This window comes from Mobula hypostoma, chromosome 2, assembly GCF_963921235.1.
Source record: "Mobula hypostoma chromosome 2, sMobHyp1.1, whole genome shotgun sequence".
NCBI lineage: Eukaryota > Metazoa > Chordata > Chondrichthyes > Myliobatiformes > Myliobatidae > Mobula > Mobula hypostoma.
Window position 1 is genome coordinate 91628139 of NC_086098.1, and position 20708 is coordinate 91648846.

At 39.8% G+C, this 20708-nt stretch overlaps 1 protein-coding gene across 1 annotated transcript in view; it reads right to left on the reverse strand.

The window, feature by feature from the left end:
- LOC134357340 (protein eyes shut homolog) overlaps positions 1–20708 on the reverse strand; it is a 641949-nt gene that overhangs the window by 573222 nt on the left and 48019 nt on the right. The window contains exons 3-4 of the mRNA XM_063068783.1: positions 15442–15538; positions 11762–11869 (exon numbers count right to left, since the gene is read on the reverse strand). Of these exons, the coding sequence (XP_062924853.1) occupies positions 11762–11869; positions 15442–15538 (205 nt within the window). The remainder of the gene's footprint in view (positions 1–11761; positions 11870–15441; positions 15539–20708) is intronic.

The window sequence follows — 20708 nt, forward strand, 5'->3', positions numbered from 1 at the left end:
ACTGTTAACATGTCAAGAGCTTACCGTAGAGAAGTCTAGGCACTAAAGTTGTCTCAAACAGCCCAATTTTCTCTAATATTGAAAAACTGAAAAATAAAACTGGATGCTAAGAACAACAGAAAATTGCAGAAATATGCAGCATCTGTGCAAAGAGGTACATTATGAGAAAACTTTAACTCTGTTTCTCTTTCCATAGATGCTTTCTGACTTGCTGAGTGTTTTCAGCACTTCTTGTTTTATAGTCCAGCTTTCTAACTGCTTCTTACTCAAGAAAAATCACTCTTGATGGTCTATGGTTATATAAACAATACAAGAGACAAGGATGACAACAGGCATCTGTAACCCAACCCAAGTGCATATCAAAATGCTGGTGAGCCAGGAATTAAAAATGTTATACAATAATTACACAAAAATTCATAAGTTTATTTCAAATGGTTATTGAACAATAAGGAGATCTTTAATTTTCTTCCTGATTAGGTACCTGTTACAGTTTTAGAAAACAAAATGCTTATTATTTACCAGTCTAAATCTCCACAAAATGTGTATTGAAAGTCCCACTGTGCTCCTGAGCCATACGGGTAGAGCATTTGGCACTGAGCACATACTGTTGCACAAATCTTACCATTTTCAACAATAGACACAGAAGAAAATTGAGCAGTTATGCCTGTGAGGGAGAATTAATGAAGTAGAGACAACAGACAGGAGAGAGCTCTACATTTGGAAGCATTAGACACTAAGTGAATGAAGAGATTTGGAAGGTGCATCTAAGGTTGAACATTGTGCATGACTGCAATAAACACAGCAACAGTTCTATCTGGACATGGACTACTATTATTTGTATGTTTATGTCCATATGCCTGAGGTCTAGTTATGATGATTGCTCTTCATTAACTTATTCCATGAGCTGATGCAAATAATCACATTGTCATAACAATGGAAGTTGGAGGTAGTCATTGCAGGATATTTGATTAGAAGCAGACTATTCAGCCACCTAACCCATTCAATTAAATTATGGCTGATATGTACCCAAATTTCATTTTACATGTAGTCATATAGCACAGAATCAGGCCTTACAGCTTAACACTTCTTGATCTAAGCTAAAACCTATGTCCCTTATTTTTAGACACAGACGCTGCATATCCAGACAACCAGTGCCTCTCATAATTTTATGTACTTCTTTCATCTCTAAGCCTCCTTTGCTCTATGGCAAACTAATGCAATTTATCCAACTACATCTCAAGCCCTCCAATCCAGTAACATCTTGTGAATCTTTGCTTCACCTTCTCTAGCTTAATCATGTCCTACATATATTGTGTTGACCAGAATGACACACAATACTCCAAGTAAGGCTTCACCAACATTTCATAGTTCTATGTTCAAAGTTCAAAATAAACTTCATGATCAAAGTACATAAATACAGAATCGTCATATACAACACTGAGATTTATTTTCATGTAACAAATCTATATGTAAGGGGTTTCATTTTTTTATGTCACTGCGTAGTCTAATTAAAATGGCTTCTTTGTTATGTTATAATTGAAAGGGCTCCTTTGTTATGTTAACTGCTGAGAAAGTCCTCCCGCTAGCAGTTTGTTTGGATCATGTTACTGATAAGAAGGTGTTATGAACCAACTGGGATAGTTGTTATGCTTTCTGTGTGTCTGCAAGATATTGTGATGCGCGGGTTTTTGGGGAGAAGGCAGGAGAGAGAGACAGAGGATGGACCATGATCCAAACAAACTGCTAGCGGGAGGACTTTCTCAGCAGTTAACATAACAAAGAAGCCCTTTCAATTATAACATAACAAAGAAGCCATTTTAATTAGACTACGCTGTGAGTCCACTAATGGGATCGGACCCCGAGCAGGAGTCCAAGGTCCAGGGTGTTCGGCGAGGAGAGGAGACAGAGACGGACTCGTGTGGAGCGTCTGGTCGACCACAGTTGTTGGTCCCGGGCGGAAGGTCGAGGTGGTCCGAGGGGATCGCAGAGTGAAGAAGGAGGGTCCTGAGCTCCAACTGTTTGTGGACGAAGAGATTGAACTTTGATAAGCGTGGCGCCTTTTATTTTCCTTTTATATTTTATTCTCTATTAATTATATAGTTCCAGTAATATCTATAAACTGTAAATCATTTAATCGTATCTGGTGTATTATCTGTTATTTGGGCGGGGTGGGGTACATCACACCACATCCACACAAACTGATTACCCAGTTTGGCTGGGCCGAGGACTGTTTTCCTAGACGACAGCGAGCCGAGCGACCCTGAGGCTGGCCAGGGGGGCTACATATAGATTAGTAACTATAACAGGATCAATGAAAGATCAACCAGAGTGCAGAAGACAGCAAACTGTGTAAATGAAAATATAAATAACTAAATAAATAACAATAAACACCAAGAACATGAGATAATAAGAAAAAAGAGTCCTTTAAAGTGAGATCATTGGTTATGACAGCATTTCAATGATGGGGCAGGTGAAATTGAATGTACAGTAATTCAAAGGTTTCAAGGTTCCAAAGGTATATTTGTGTCAGAGAAATGTATACAGTATACATCTTGAAATACTTTTTCTTTGCAACCATCCACGAAAACAGAGGAGTGCCCCAAAGAATGAATGTCAGTTGAATGTTCGAACCCTAAGTCACTCCCCCCTTCCACGTGTAAGCAGCAGCAAAGCAATGATTGCCCCTCCCCCACCAAGCACTCAGGCATGCAGCAAAGCATCAGTAGAGACACAGACTTGCTGTACCCCAAAGACAACTCATTCACCCGCAGGCTCTCCCTCGCTCTCTGTCTGCCCCTAATAAGGGAAAAAGGCGTGTCTTCGTTTCACAGCGAGAAGGGAGACATAACAAATAACTTGCTGGTTTACGATGTTAAAAGTCTGATGCATCGCTTTTTTGAGCTCTATGCCCAAAGAACTCGGGTCTCTGAGCACAAAGCCAGCAGCTAGCTTGCTGCTTTTGATCTTCTGTCTCCCACAACACACCGATTTCCCACAGATTCACCAACCTCAAGTCCGTCCACCTCCAGACTCATGAAATCCCAGAACCCTGAAGGTGTACTAGTCTTCTAGTCCATGTCCTTGATATATCGAATAGCAGCCAATTGTGAGACCACAACAGTGGGTCCCATTCCTGCAAAGAACTGAAGTCAGCGTGTAATTATCCCCTATTATTCAAGAGCCTGATGGTTGAGGGGTACTAACTCTTCTTGAACCTAGTTGTGCGAGTCCTGAGCCTCTTGTACCTTGTACCTCATGGCAGCAGTGAGAAGAGAACATGACCTGGGTGGTGGGGATCTCTGACGATGGGTGCTGCTTTACCACAGCAGCTTTTCATGTAGATGTGCAAATGGTTGGCAGGGCATTACCCTGTATTGGGTCAAATCTATTACTTTTTGTTGTATTTTGCATTCAAAGGTATTGTTTTTCCCATGCAACTGGTCAATACACTCTCCACTACACATCAAAAGACAGTTGTCAAAGTTTTAGATGTCATGCCAAATCTCCACAAACTCCTAAGGAAGTAGAGGCGCTGCCCTGTTTTCTTTGCAATTGCACTTACATGCTCAGTCCAGGGCAGGTCCTCATATATATTAACACCTAGGAATTTAAAGTTGCTCTTCTCTCCACCTCTGAGCCTTCAACATTGCAACATTTTGTAGAAATGTTACATGATCATCTGATGAACTAATTCTGAGAGGACTGGGAATGACACTCAGCAGTTAAGAATAAGTGGAGAAATTGATATCTCGTAATTATGAGACAAGTGGCTTTGTTAAACTAAAATGTTGTTCTGGAGCAAGGATAATCCTTTGAGCATGTTGGGAATGAACCATGGAAAAGCAAGAAAAGGGAAGTCATTGTCAAATCTGGCTTCACCAAACATTGGTGAATTAAGTTCTCGGATTTGCACTCATTTATAAAATAATAATGAACTTGTTCTGAGGTGGTGATTGCAATCCATAGGCCATTTGGTAGTAGTGTTACCTTTCAATCAGAATGTTATGGCCTTATTCTAGAGTTTTGAACTCAAGTTCAAAGTTCTAAGTGAATTTATTATCAAAGTAAGTATATGTCACCATATACTACATTTGAGATTCATTTTCTTGCAGGCATTTACAGGAAAATAAAAAAAAAATAAAACAGAAGCGACACACATAAAACTGCTGGTGAACACAGCAGGCCAGGCAGCATCTCTAGGAAGAGGTACAGTCGACGTTTTGGGCCGAGACCCTTCGTCAGGACTAACTGAAAGAAGAGATAGTAAGAGATTTGCAAGTGGGAGGGGGAGGGGGAGATCCAAAATGATAGGAGAAGACAGGAGGGGGAGGGATAGAGCCAAGAGCTGGACAGGTGATTGGCAAAAGGGATATGAGAGGATCATGGGATGGGAGGCCCAGGGAGAAAGAAAGGGGGAGGGGGAAATCCCAGAGGATGGGCAAGGAGTATAGTGAGAGGGACAGGGAGAAAAAGAGAGAGGGAAAAATATATATAATAATAATAATAATAATAATAATAAATAAATAACGGATGGGGTACAAAGAGGAGGTGGGGCATTAACAGAAGTCAATGTTCATGCAATCAGGTTGGAGGCTACCCAGACAGAATATAAGGTGTTGTTCCTCCAACCCCAGTGTGGCTTCATCTTGACCGTAGGGGAGGCCGTGGATAGACATGTCAGAATGGGAATGGGATGCCACTGGGATTCCGCCCTCCCCCTTTCTTTCTCCCTAGGCCTCCCGTCCCATGATCCTCTCATATCCCTTTTGCCAATCAACTTTCCAGCTCTTAGCTTCATCCCTCCCTTTCTTGTCTTCTCCTATCATTTTGAATCTCCCCCTCCCACTTTCAAGTCTCTGACTATCTCTTCTTTCAGTCAGTCCTGACAAAGGGTCTCGGCCCGAAACGTCGACTGTACCTCTTCCTATAGATGCTGCCTGGACTGTTGCGTTCACTAGCACTTTTTATGTACGTTGCTTGAAATTCCAGCATCTGCAGATTTCCTTGTGTTTGCGGTTTTAAAACAGAAGCAAAGTTGTTTAATCAATTATCCCAACTGATACTTATGCCTCACCCTACAATAACATCCGATAACATAGTTATTTATTTCAATGCAGTTTATGGACTTTAGCCTGATATGACATTGGCATTCATTTTTTTGACTTTTTAACAGTAATGATGCTCCAAATCTCCTTCAGCAGTTATAAAGCCCTTTCAGAATCAGAATCAGGTTTAATATTACTGATATATATCATGAAATTTGCTGCTTTGTGGCAGCAGTGCAGTATGTTACATTAAAAATTATTCTAAATTATCATAAGAAATATATGTTTATTAAAATTTTAAATTAAGTAAGTAATGCTAAAAGCAAAAATAGAGAGTTGGTGCTTATGGGTTGGTTCATTGTCCGTTCAGGAATCTGATGGTGGAGAGGGTTCTGAGGTGATGAAGTATGCTATTTTGAAAGTGATTGCTGAAGTCAATGCTTAGTAAAAAGTTCCAAAGGCTTCAGGAGTGCTTTGGATTCCCGAGGGGTTTGACCATCAATGTCCAGCATGAGTCTGAATAGGGCAGGGGATAAAATAATGGGACAATTTAAAACATGATGATTGGTTTGTTATGTTCTTCAAACTTATTCAGTTAGAAGTTCTTAAGTAATATGGGATAGCTGTTGGTGTAGTGGCATCCACACTGGACTTCAATGTGAGTGGTCCCGGTTTGAATCTGACCAGTTCATTCTGTGCTTCCATCTGTGCTGGGTTGAACATCTAGCATCTCAGCCTCATAAAAACAAAACAGACGAATGCTAAAGAAACCGCAAGATTGCCATCCGATGCATCACAAGGTGCGGCGAGGAACAACAACAGGGGCAGTGGGACATCGACCATCGTCAAGAGGATGAGTTGAGATGGGAGGTGAAGTGACGGAACTTCTCGGAATTTACTCAGCCAGAGCCCTGCTTCTTTCTCCTGGGTTTGTTATTCAATTGGACAAAAAGAAGAATGCAGGATAAAGAATTAACAAAAGTTAAGCAAATGGACAAGAAAGCCATAATCAAGGGCTGCAAGTCGAAAGTACTCTATAGCAATCAAATTAAATCTAGTCCAAAGTTTAATTGCACTGCGCAATTTTAACATTGTCCAGTATTACTAATATCTTAGTGAGGTGAAATGCAGTTGATTGAAACCTAACTGCAACCACTTGTTTTCGTTTAAGTTCCTCAGCCTTAAACGTTTAATTCTGTATTAGGATATGTTTCTGGCAGTGTTCACACATAGCATAATGGTTCACATTAATCTAGTGGAATAAGTAGTAAATAGCTAATGCCAAGTGGACAGAAATGTTTCTACTCAAATGGGACCAAATTTGGTGGCAACAGAAACTGAGCCTTGTTTCTGTATTGGGAAAGTGTTCTACCTGAAGCACTTTACAGAACCTTCACAGAGAAGTCCTAATTATTCATCCCCTCAAGTTCATTCCACAATTCATTAATCCTATTACTCTTGCTAACCAAAAATCCATCATCACAGTTTTGAACCCTTCTCTTTACCAGCAGTCCAAACAACATTTAGGGCAAAGTTTATATTTCCTGCATCTTCTGTGTGAAGAATATCATCACTGAATATCCAAATCCAACCAATTGACCTGGCCAATTATGTTATACATCTTCTTCAGTTTATTCTTTCATTTAGGAGAAAATAAGTTTGTTTAAGAAGCCTTTTACATCAATTCATCATTACCAATTTCTGACTGCAGTTGGGAAGTCTGTTATCTTATGAGAGGCCACTTAGTCCAGCAATCATTCTGTTGAAAGTACAAGCTTTGTCCTCAAAGGGGCTTGTTTTGTTGCTGTTTTGTGGTGTCTGCTGTTGTTGTTGCTTGTGTTATTCTGTGAACATGGTGAGAATTTTATGATGACACTGGAATGAGTGGCAACACTAGTGGGCTGCCCCAGTACACAGAGTCATTGAGTCATAGAGTCATTGAACACAACTGCACAGGAACAAGCCCTTTGGCCCATTTAGTCTGTGCTGAACTCATCTGTCTGCTCCCATTGACCTGCAGTCAGACCAGGGTCCTCTATGCACCTTCCATCCATACCTATCCAAATTTCTCCTAAATGTTGAAATCAAACCCATACTTACCACTTTATCTGGCAGCTCATTCCACACTCTCAACACCCTCTGAGTAAAGAAGATCTCCCTCACGTTCCCCTTAAACACTTCACCTTTCACCGTTAACCCGCACAATCTCATAATTTTTTATACCTCCAACATTCCCCTTCACTCTAAGGAATAAAGTCCTAACTTATTCTAAAGTTGCATTGGTCATTAATGCAACAATGCATTTCACCGTCCACTTCAATGTACATGTGATAAAAAAAGTGTGAATCTGAATCTGAGACAGTGATACCTTTCAGGAGATACAGAACAGAACAGTCTGGGTCTCCAGATAATATCTAACCACAGCTTTGCCCAGCTGTAACTTGTCTTCTACCCTTTGTTACGTACCCCGTAACTGGGTTGCCAAACCAGCAGAAATGGATCACTCAGTTGGAGTCTGGATTACTAGAACTAAGAAAGTTTTATTAAAGAAACAAGCAACATAGTAATCGAAAGGATAATAAATGCAACAGTTCAGCAATGATAAACACAAATGTGCACAGAATTAAGATAACAGCATCAATCAAGCTCTATCGTTGTCTAGGGATAAATGACCAATTTCAAAGTGACACAATGTTCAGTCCAATTTAGTTCAGTTCGCAGTAATCGTTGCTATGGCAATGGACAACGTGGGGGGAGAGAGAGAGAGAGAGAGAGAACGACTGATCATTCAGACACGGCTTCCACTCACAGACCGGCGATATGGCTCACAAGCAGCTTTTGGGCAGGCCCTTGGTGATGTCACCTGAGGTCACCGACTGTGACCCCTCCTCCAGATGCGGTCGATCCTCTGCAGTGAACCCGGCACCCAAGCAAGGGCGGACACACACCGGGTTCCCGCTGATCGTACCTTTCCACCCTGTGCGTTGTCCGATACTTCCCACCGACTCGTGAGAGGCGCACCGCTTCCAGGATCTCGTTACCTCGGGTGTCGTGTGTGCTGCCCTAGCGAACCGGTCCCTTTTTATCCCCCTGCTGGGGTATCGCCTGTCCATCACTTCAAACAGTTCAGGGTTCAAAGGGGGAGCCGCTCCAGACAGCTCTCTACACATCTCCAGGTGCTGTTTCATTGTGTCCCTTATCTCTCTCTTGAAGACAGGTGGCAGACCAACTGCTGATCACACAGGACAGCTAACATCTTATCTATGTGTATTCTCGTCACACCTTCTATCCTAATCACAAATGTTTTCTAAATCACTTATGATTAAGGTAAAAATCCCATTAGGTGTTTTAATTATTTATTATACTTGCACACTGCTATCTAATGACTTATGTTTCCAAACCTTATATCAGCTACCCCAGCTGTATAAATATCATGCAATTAGTTCCAATGGGGAACTAAGGCATCAGGCCTTATTTAATATGCAGAACTTGGCACAACCTTTGTGAAATTCAGTAATTGGGTTGCACTAATACCTTGGACATGTGCCTGGTCTTCAAGAAGTATGAGGAACTTTTTTATTATAAATTCTGCATGGAAAAGCAGTATGTGATTAGGATGCTCAGGGGCCTAGTCAAATAATCCAGTGAAATGAGCTCAAATTCACCAGAGCCATTGATGAACTTAACCTCATTAATTTTATAATTTCATGAATAAAATATAGTATCAGTAAAGTTGAAGAAGGTACAGGAGCCTTTATTTCTACACCACCAGGTTCAAGGACAGTTATTATCCTTCAACTATTAGGCTCCTGAACCAGTATGAATAACATCACTCACCTCAACACTGAGCTGATTCCACAACTTACCGGACTCGCTGTTAAAGGCTTTACAACTTTTGTTCTCAATATTATTTATTTATAATAATTTTTTTGTATTTGCACAGATTCTTTTCTTTTGCATATTGGTTTCTGTCCATCTTTGCTTGTGTGTAGCTTTGCAATGATCCTATTGTATTTCTTTTTATCTACTGTGAATGCCCACAAGAAAGTGAATCTCAGGGGAGTATATGGCGACCTATAAATACATCCTTTGATAATAAATTTACTTTGAACTTTGTACATGAAACTATCACATTGTAAAGCAGCATTTCGCTCACTAATGTTCTTCAGGAAAGGATATCTACTGTCCTTAGCTGGTCTGGCCTATATGCCACTCTAAATGCACAGAAAATTAAAACAGAAGAAAATAGTAACTGCCCTTTGGATTTTTAACTGTCCAGCAAAATCACTGAGCATAAGGACAATTAGGGATAGACCAATAAATGTCGGCATTGCCAGGTTACTTACATCCTGTGAAATAAATAAGAAAGTGAGCCATCTCTTTCTGCTTTTATCCTCTTTCACTATGTAAGGTTTTGCTCTACGGCAGAGCCTTAAATAGGTAAACTTCAATGAGTTTCTAAATCTTTCAGGAGAGCAGCTAATCTGAGAGGAAACAATTAAAGGACGACAAAATTTTCAATATCCATGTTCAGGGGGTAAAGAAGACAGTGTACCAAGGTAACATAAGTTCTCACAGTGGAAATTAGTTTAATGCCTATGAGGATAAATTCATATAAAATGCAGACACTCATGCTGAGTGCGCAGGACTAAGGTGTACATAATGTAAATGGAAGACAGATCCTGCTATAGATCTCAGTAGTCAAGAGAGGCATGAAGGTAAAGTGGACTTAAGCAACTTAAAATGACATCTAAGTGAACGTTAAAAGATGGATCTAGATGAACACAAAATTTAATCGTTAAGACACAAAGATGCAAAGAAGAACATTTCTGCAAGAGGCTGTATTTTCATTATTTGCTAATTATATGTCAACTGTTGTCGTACCCCAGCTCATAAACCAGTTGAGGAATTATCATCCCCAAACTGAACGGGATAAAAACCAAGTGAGGACTTAACTTAATACAATGTAATAATCAAACCTCTTCAAAATCTGGTCTAATGGATTCAGATTCATTTATTTATCATCGAAACATACAGTAAAATGCATTAACATACACAGGATGCTGGAGGAACTCAGCAGGCGATGCAGCAGCTGTGGAAAAGAGTACAGTGGACACTTCGGGCCAGGACCCTTCGCATCATTTGTATTAAAAACCAACACAACCAAAGGACGTACCAGACACAGGCTGCATATGTCACCACACATTCCAGCGGCAACATAGCATGTCAGCAATGGAGGCAGAGATACAAACTGATCTCATGTGGAGGGTTGACTGGTAAAACCATTCAAAGAAGCCACACGCATTCAACACACATCAAAAGTTGCAGGTGAAGGCAGCATCTCTAGGAAGAGGTACAGTCGACGTTTCGGGCCGAGACCCTTCGTCGGGACTAACTGAAAGAAGAGCTAGTAAGAGATTTGAAAGTGGGAGGGGGAGGGGGAGATCTGAAATGATAGGAGAAGACAGGAGGGGGAGGGATGGAGCCAAGAGCTGGGCAGTTGATTGGCAAAAGGGATATGAAAGGATCATGGGACAAGAGGCCTAGGGAGAAAGAAAAGGGGGAGGGGGGAACCCGGAAGATGGGCAAGGGGTATAGTGAGAGGGACAGAGGGAGAAAAAGGAGAGTGAGAGAAAGAATGTGTGTATATAAATAAATAACGGATGGGGTACGAGGGGGAGGAGGGGGCATTAGCAGAAGTCTGAGAAGTTAATGTTCATGCCATCAGATCGGAGGCTACCCAGATGGAATATAAGGTGTTGTTCCTCCAACCTGAGTGTGACTTCATCTTTACAGTAGAGGAGGCTGTGGATAGACATATCAGAATGGGAATGGAATGTGGAATTAAAATGTGTGGCCACTGGGAGATCCTGCTTTCTCTGGCAGACAGAGCCCTAGGCCTCCTGTCCCATGATCCTCTCGTATCCCTTTTGCCAACCAACTGTCCAGCTCTTGGCTCCATCCGTCCCCCTCCTGTCTTCTCCTATCATTTTGGATCTCCCCTTCCCCTCCCACTTTCAAATCTCTTACAAATCTCTTCTTTCAGTTAGTCCTGACGAAGGGTCTCAGCCCGAAGCGTCGACTGTACCTCTTCCTAGAGATGCTGCCTGGCCTGCTGCGTTCACCAGCAACTTTGATGTGTGTTGCTTGAATTTCCAGCATCCGCAGATTTCCTCGTGTTTGAGCATTCAATACAGGACACTTTTAAACATTGTTTATGTAATGCTGTTGAGGTTTTCCATACAACAGGCATGTTTAGAGAGAGCAAAAAGGCCAAATTCAAAAGGGTGACAAGTGGACATGCATCTCTACCAATGGAGGTGTAGGGCACTCCTTCCCTCCACTAACCTGCTGGCCACCCTTGGGCAAGATATAGCACCCTGCTTAGTCCTGTGATCAGGGTCATGTGAGGTCATGGGAGCATGATGTGAGTGGTCATATGAGCCCCTGGTGCACATCACAAGTACTACTTTTGCAACCACTAATGCCAGGCAGAAAACCTCTGAAAATATTGATTATGGCTGGGGTCACCCATCTTGTAAAGACACAAGACACAGAAGAAGGCAATGGCAAACCAAATCTGTAGTAAAATTTGCCAAGAACAACCATGGGATCATGATCGCCTGTACCATTTAACATGGCGTATAATGATGATGATGAACCCCTTAAAAGCATCAGACTTATGGAGGAAAACAACAGAGTTTGCTGGTACATACCCATTTTCAAGATCTAGGCAAGTGCCGTTATTTTTGCAGGGTGCAGATAAGCATTCATTAATGTTTGTTTCACAGCGTATCCCAGAGAATCCTGGCAAACAGATGCATCTAGTAGAGAGAATTAACATTAAGAATGGAGCTTGAAGCCATACAATCATCACAGAGGAAGTCATCGATAGCTAAAGGGTATAATTGTATAATCAATAAATATATGTCTAAATCAAAGAAAGTTGTGACTAAAAATAAATCAAATATGCAATGGCAAAATTTAGTTGTGTATTGCTGTATCTTAATAAGATTAAACTTTCATTTACAAACAATTTGCTGGAGGCACTCAGATAGGGAAATCCCCCCATAGATGTAGCTCGACACACTGAGTTCCTTGATTGTTGCTGTAGATTCCAGCATCTGCAGTCTTTCTTGTCTCCATGGACTCTGACTTGGTTGCCAACACTGTCATCCCTCGGGTACAAGTTCAAGTACCATTCCAGAAACCAGTGCACAAAATCTAAGCTGTCACTCCATGCTGTAACGGAGTTGGGGGGTGGAGGGGTGCTGAACCATCAGGGGGGCCATATTTCATCACAGATGTGCATCCGCAGACCTTTCCCAGGAAGGCAACGGAAATCCCATGGCACTGTATCATGGAGCTGGAGAATTCTCCCAGCTGTCCTGGCCTTTATACATCCCTCATGGGACACTGTTCAAACAGATTTGCTGATCAGTATTTTCAGACTATCTGTGGTACCCTACTGTGTGCAATTAGACTCTTGAATATCAGGCATTGAAACAGTAATTGCTCTCAAACCAGTACGTAATTTGCTGTGAAGTACTGCTGCAAGTAGATTGCCACACTGCTAGAGAAAGGGCAATGTCCAGCACTAACAAGGGACGGGAGTGAGAGCCAGGGAGAGACTGTGACAGGGGAGCAGGAAGACACAATATTCTTCATCTTGGAGAGGTACAGATCAAAGTTGAAAGTAAGTTGATGAACAAAGTTTGTTCATGTCACCACAGACTACCCTGAAATAAATTTTCTTGCAGGATATTTACAGTAGAACAAATAAATACAACAGAATCAACAAAAAACTGCATTTTTTGTATTCAAAGGGCTGAAGGGCCTGTTTCATTGATGTACGTTGTGTCTCTGCAACACTAGCTATGCACTAAAATGGCATCAGGAGAGAAATAGAACAGCAACATGCCCATAGATCTGACCCCATTTTGGAATTGCGACAGCACTCATGCAGACTGAAACAATCCTTGGGAATGATTCCAGGAATGAAAGAAGGGTTAATGTATGAGGAGCATTTGATGGCTCTGGGCCTTTACTCGCTGGAGTTTAGAAGAATGAGGGGTGCATCTCATTAAAACTTATAGATTATTGAAAGGCCTAGTTAGAGTGAACTTGGAGAAGATGTTTCCTATAGTGGGGAATCTAGGACCAGAGGGCACAGCCTCAGAATAGAAGGTCATCCCTTTAGAACAGAGATAAGGAGGAAATTCTTTAGCCAGAGGGTATAAATTTGTGAAAATTCATTGCTACAGAAGACTGTGGAGGCCAAGTCATTGGATTGATTTGAAGTCGAGCATTATGGGGGACAGTAATTAGCTATCATGGAATGGTGGAGCAGACTCAATGGGCTGAATGATCTTATGGAAACAACTGGGGTAAGAAGTTAAATTTTGGACTCCAGGAGCAGACATCATCCATGTATTCACCACTGAGGTAAATACAAGACAGCATTGATGCTTATTGGAAATTCTCTTAGCTCTTCACCAGAACACTGACATCACTGGGTTCAGACACCTCACAATGTTCCTCATTAAAAGACACCTGGAGCCACAGAGAACAAAGGGAACAGGATTCAATCTCCTATGTGAAAAAAACAAATGGTGGAATTAGAAATTGAATGGAGGGGAATGCCTTTCACAAAATAATCAAGGAATTTGCTGGGTTTCTCTTCAAGGAAGAAGAGAAGGTTCCTGTTAATTTGAAAATGAGGTATAAAGAGAATACGCAGTAATGATAAAGAAAAACATCCATTGAGTCTCAAAGTAGTATATGGTGACATATATGCACTTTAATAATCGACTTACTTTGAACTTTGTTGAAGAAGGAAAGCATTTGAATTGCAATGGTATTGGGTTTGCTGACTATGAAGTTCTAAACCCAAACATAGATTTTAAGCCACATCTAATATAGATAGCTATGGGTACCTCACTAAAAGGAGGTTATGCTGGAGCTACCTGTTCTTCAGAGACAATTTCATTCCCTGTTTATCCTCCACAATGAGTTTATCTGTGCTTCCCCCCCTCCTTACCTCGGAGAGGAAATTTCAGCTAACAAAGTAGCTTAAACAGTTCCTTTATAAATAGTGATACATGCTTAAATTTAAATGAAATGCTTAAAACCCATTTAAAACTCACAGAGGATTTCTAACTTATAAAAGATTTCCAAGTTACGAACAATTTCTAAAACTCAAAGGATTTCCAAACCACAGGTATAATTCCTCTAAGCTAAAAAGACGTACCAACAATTTGCCGATGAATGAGCCATTCGTCACACAAATCGAAGGCAGAGGAATAGATTATTCCCCTCCCACCAACTTTTTATTCTAACATCTTCCCTCTTCCTTTCTAGTCCTGAACAAGGGTCTCAGCCTGAAATGTAAAGTCTTTATTTATTTCCATAGATGCTACCTGACCTGCTGAGTTCCTGGACAGTGAATATCCATTACAGAATCAGACACACATTATCCACAAAGATCGAAATAAACAGAGAGAAAGGAAGAATGAAGCAAGACCACATGCAAAAAGAGTCAAGAAGAAAAGTAAAAAGCAATATTAAAAATGTGCTGTTCTTTAAAAGAAAATCTAAAAGCAGTTGATCATCTGGTGGAATGGGATTGGGTTTGAATGGAAAAATGTGTCCTCCTGGATCTTGTGATTTTGATTAATTTTCATTTAAATCATTAAAAGGATGACGTGGTCCAATCGTAAATGTCAAGCTGATCTTAAAGGGTAAATAATCTTCAAGTCAAGCTAAGTCTTGGAAATAACTCTGTATTTGTGGGCAAAACATTACATGTGCAAAGTAGGTGAAAGTGGGTAAATTGATCAGCAACTTCTAACAACATACAACTCATGGCAACTCATGTTTTGATGAAGGGTCTCGCTTCAAATTCCTCTCCATAGTTATTGCCTGGCCGGTAATTTTGTCTGTTATTCTGGACTTCCAGCAATTGTAGAACCTTGTGTGTTCATTGCATATCTCATTTTACATTGGTGAGCCTCGTGGCTGATTTCTACACTAATGGCATTGTGGGCTAATAATACTCAGTTCTTTCTGCAACAAAATTTGGCTTATTTTCTGTTCGCTCAGCAGTTAACTGGAGTATTATGGGAAGCTGATTATTTGCCTCATATCATGATCACTGTTGGTAACATGATGGCCAAATTAAATAGATATTTAAATTATAGTGATGACATAGTTAATTACAAGCCATCATTTATGATAACGAACCCTGTTGTCTTTTGTTTGAGTCTGGTCTGATTCTGTTGGTGTATATTTCAGGCAACTTCCTGTTTCTCCACATGTGGCTACTCATTGACAAGCATTTTCTAAACAAACATGGAGATATACAGCTCTCGTCTTTGATTTAATTCCTTGATTTTACCTATAGCCGTTGACCTCGTTCAAACAGTGACCCCGATTCCAGCAGGGATTGGACAGACACTCGTTAGTGTCAATTTCACAGTGAGCTCCTCTGAAACCTGAAATTGTAGATGAAGTTGTTATCGATCAAAGAACTCCTGTACATGGTGTGAGTGACTTTATCGATGATAACAAAAGCCGCACTGGGCACACTTAAATGAAGCAAGAAACCGAGATACCCTACACTGCAAACTACAGGTGCTATCCTCTAAAATATTTTTAAAATTCGGTCATAATTTTAAGAAAGGAAATGGATTTATTTGAAGTAAGAGTGCATTCTACTCACCAAATCGTCAGGTTCAAGAGTTAAAAAGGAACTCTCTAAAACAATGTGTCTATACCTAATGCTGGAGGAACTCATCACATCATTCAGCATTAATAGAAATGAATAAACAGTGGACTTTTCAGGCCGAGACCCTTCATGAATTCCTGACGTTGTCAGTTTAATCATTTCCATAGATGCTACCTGACCTGTTGAGTTCCTCCAGCATTTTGTGCCTGTTGCTTTGGATTTTCAGCATCTGTAGATTTTCTCTTTTGTCAGCAAAATCTCTTTTTTTTTCATACCTATATGTGCTTCAATCACATTTATACCACCACTATAATTAAATCTTAAAATGCTTAGCTTGGTGCTAAATTACTTACAGTTTTCACTTTTTTGTTATGTGTTCCACCAACCCTACTGTTCTCCAATATCTTAGTGTTTTTCCCAAACATGCCTAACGGGCATGCTAGATTTTCATTGCTTTAGGCTATGTCACTTTTTGAAGTCCCTAAGATCTGAACTAAAGCTTATAGACCAACTGTATTTCTCTCTCAGTAGATGTTGGTTAGTCTGTTGAGTACTTCTAGCAGTTTCTATTACTACCTCTTTTAAAATTGTCTGTCCCAATGGTTTTTCATTCGAAGCAGGGCCAATTTTATTTTTTGGATGAGATAATCTCCTTGGGAAGTTATTAAAGATGCTTTATAAATGTAAACTGCTGTTGACTTTCAGATCTTAGTTTAAGTACCATCCTGTACCATCTTTACAGAAGGATTATAGTAGGGTTTTTTTTCCCTTTGGAGCAAATGGAGATGAGAAGCAACTTGATAGAGATGTACAAGATGATGAGAGACATAAATATAATGGACAGCCAGAGACGTTTTCCCAGGGTAGAAATGGCTAATACGAGAGGACATAATTTTAAGGTGATTGGAATATAGTATAGAGGAGATAACAGCAGTAGTTTTTTTACACAGAGATTGGTGGGTGCATAGAATGCATTGCTGGGATTGGTGGTAGAGGCAAATATATCATGGACCTTTAAAATACTCTTAGATAGGCACATCAATGATAGAGTGCTATATGGGAGGGAAGGTTTAGATTGATTTTGGGTAGTCTAAAAGTTCAGCATAATATTGTGGGCCAAACAACTTGTACTGTTCTATGTTCTACAGTATGTTCTAAGAATAATACCAATGTAATGCCTGTATTTGTGGTGCATTATTCACTGTGGTTCCATTTCCCAGGAGTACCATATTAATTGTTGAATCTTTAATTTTATTAAATGAATAACATTAATTTTAAAATTATATAATCTCTCAAAAAGTGCATTAGCTATATACCAGTATTTGGTTCGCTGATATAAATGTGTTATGAGGAAAAAGAAATCCTAATTTTGTAATATCTCTTTTAAAATTTGTTTTCCATATAATTTGAGAACCAAGCTACAGAGATAGATTACATGCTTATTTGCGTTCACTTTCTAGCACTTGCTTGTGTATGATTAGTTGCTGAAATTCATTTCAACACCCCAAGGCTAGAGTGCGAGCAAAAAATACAAATTTAGCGTGGGTTCCGATTGCTTGCTGGTGCTATACGTCAATCTTCTGGAATATATTTTATTATTTGTTAATTTAGTTGTGATAATATTACTTTATGTGTTATGTGTGTGTGAGTTATACGTACTGTGTTGTGCACCTTGGTGCGGAGAAACGGTTGAATGATAATACACTTGAACTTGAAAATGAGCTCAATATGACTCCCACTAAACACTGTGTTTTTGGTGAGGAGATGTCAGATGGGGATGACATCCATCCCAGCTTTAAGTCCTAGTATCTTTGCTGACAATTATGGGCTTGGCTGAGATATGAGCCAGATTCAGACTGGCGACCAAAGTTTCTGCTCCAAAGGGTCAAAGAGAAATCCAGGATGGAACCTGGAGTGGAGGGGGAGAAAATTTTAAGAAGCTAATTTAATTTTAAACTTCTGAGCTCCCATTTTAAAAGTACGTGTTAAAAGGGAGGGGGAGAACTGTTTCTCTATAGTGACTTAACATGATTGTGACTGTACTGCTGTTGGAAACAGACCCACTGGTAACATTTCAAAAATAATTTGATGAAGATGATAAAATTTGAAAGGCTGTGGGGAATGAGCAAGTGAGTGTAAGTAAATGAATGGCACTTTCAAGTTCAAGTTCACTTTATTATCATTCAACCATCCACATGTATACCACCAAATGATACAACGTTCGCCTGGACCAAAGTGCACAACACAGTACATATAACTCACAGACAACACACAAAGTAATATTATCACAAAAAAATAACCAATACTAAATTATATTCCAGAAGATTTAGCATTTGGTACATTTGTGACACAATTTTAAAAGTAAAGAGTATAACACTATTGGCGTTTCGTAAGTGACGAGACCTGGGTAGTGGCAGGGAATTTAATAGTCTCATGGCCTGAGGAAGAAGCTATTTCCCATTCTAATAGCCCTTATCCTTTGCTGCAGTACCTCCTGCCCAATGGTAGAGGGTCAAGAGGATTGTGGGGTTGATGGGAGGGATACTTGACAATGCCAAGTGAGAGCATCGTCACAATGAGCCAAGTGACTTCCATGAGTGTTGTCAGAGGCCATAACGTACTTCTAGTCTTAAATGTTCCTCTCAGACAACATAGGGAATATGATGTGCCCTCTTCTATCTTAACTTAAATGTGTTAAATCCTCTAAAATGAACATTCCACCTTTTTTCAGTGCAACCACTTTGAAGTAAGGCAGCAATCATTAAAGATGTTTAAAAAAATGCGAAAGACCTCTGCAGGAGTTCCACAATCTAATTTCTCAAGGAAATGACATGGCATTAGAAGCCAGTATGCTTAGCAGCATGCCAGCAGCTCTATTATTCATAAAAAATAATTATATCATGTGCATTTGAAAGGAATATGGATTGCTTGTGTCTGTTTCCAATCATCACTTCGATCCTAATCTACTCCATGTAACAAATGAATGACAGAATAAATTAGGAACAATGTCCTTATCGCACCGACCATTAATTCTCACCTACATGTCTCCCAACTAGTTACACATCAAGCGTTGCTAATAGTTGTGCTTCAGTGCAGTGCGGCAAGAGAGAACATAAAATTGAGAAGCAGATCATCACATCCAGCTCAAACTAGAACATGAGTCATGGCACTAATTCACTGCGGCCATTGAATAATTAAGGATATACTGGAATAAATTACCTAGGTTAGATCCTGGAAAGTTTTTTTTTGCAGAGATCATCAGACTTTGCATTAAAGCAGCTGACTCACACAATAATTTGTAGGCGTGTTGAAACCTTTCAGAACAGAGGCTGACAAATTACTTAAAGGCAAACCAACTTTGTTCAATGGTGTGCATACACCTGTTGGAACTTGGTTTAAATTGAACACTTAGCTGAGAAATTGCAGTTGGAAGTAAATGTCCTGCTTTCTCCTCTTGAAGTATGACAAGCCTTGCTCAGCCTTTGGCTTCTCTGGTGAAATGCTATAGGGTTGCACTCAACATGACGTTTACATGAATCTGGTCAGTTCAATAAACCATTCAATTTTTTCAATGAATCATAGAATAACACAATATGTATGGCTTTGGCTAACTATTCAATTCAATTCTACTAAATCAGTCTTACCACGTAGCCCGGATTTCTTTTTTTACTTTAAGCATTTATCCAGTTAACTTTTAAAAGTTATTATTAAATAGGTTTTTCCAGTGTTTTAGGTGGTAGAATATTAAAATAATTGTACATTCCCAGGTGTCTGCCACCACATCCCTGAAGACAGTGAGGCAGATAAGTAAGGAGCAAGCAGAGGATGCTTGCCTTTATCAACTAGATCAATGGTGGTGAACCTATGGCATGTATACCCAAGATGGCACGTATACCCAAAATGGGCATTTTGCTGACAATTGGCATGCAGTGCTGCCTCTCGGTTCTTTAAACCCCAACCATAATTTTTAAAAAAAGGTAATGATTATCTATACTATCAAACAAAGGAGTGAATGCTTTCTTTATAACGCTAAGGCAGGGAGATGTTTTCACAGCAAATGTCTCACACCAGCTTGGCGTCTGCTAGATGATTGTGAGAACACATTATGTTGGATGAAATGTTTTAAATCCTCACAGACCTGCTGTACACATCAGTATTTGGAGCATAAACAGCTGCCCATTTGTCCTTGGCTTTGATCTGTATATATTTTTCTTCTGTTGTTTGTGACTAAACATTCAGCAATAATAATGGTAAATACTGCATGCAGTAAAGTGCATTAATGAATATTTTTTGCAATAAACATATTTTATTTATATCAATAAAATTTGTTATTTAAGTTTATTGGTGGGATCCCTTTTCAGCTTGTTCGGAATGTCAGATAGACTTGCAATTACACATTCAAAACAATGAGCAAAGCAGCAGAGATTTTCAAGAATGACATGATTAATATGGCTGATAAAGCATTATAAATCCCATGTTACAAAACAGTGATATGCAGGACTTCATCCATAAAGAGACCAGTTGAAATTGTTCATTAATGACTGCGATAAAAGTGAGCAAGAAGAAAAATAACACATTTCTCGAGAAATCAGCACCAAAATAAATAGTCAGACATTCTGGTTACATTTATTTCCAGGAGCTTCAGCTTAGTTGCTGCCTGGTTTGAGGTTTCAAAGATTGCTGAACATGGTAAAGCATGGGAAATATACTCAGTGGCCACTTTATTAGGTATGCCACATAAACTTGTTAATACACGTTTCTAATCAGCCAATCTTGTTACAGCAGTACAATACATGTAGACATAGCTAAGAGGTTCAGTGGTTGTTCAGACCAAATATCAAAAAGGGGAAGAAATGAAATCTAAGTGACTTTTACTGTGAAATGATTGTTGGTGCCAGATGAGGTGTTTTAAGTATCTCAGAAACCACTGATCCTCT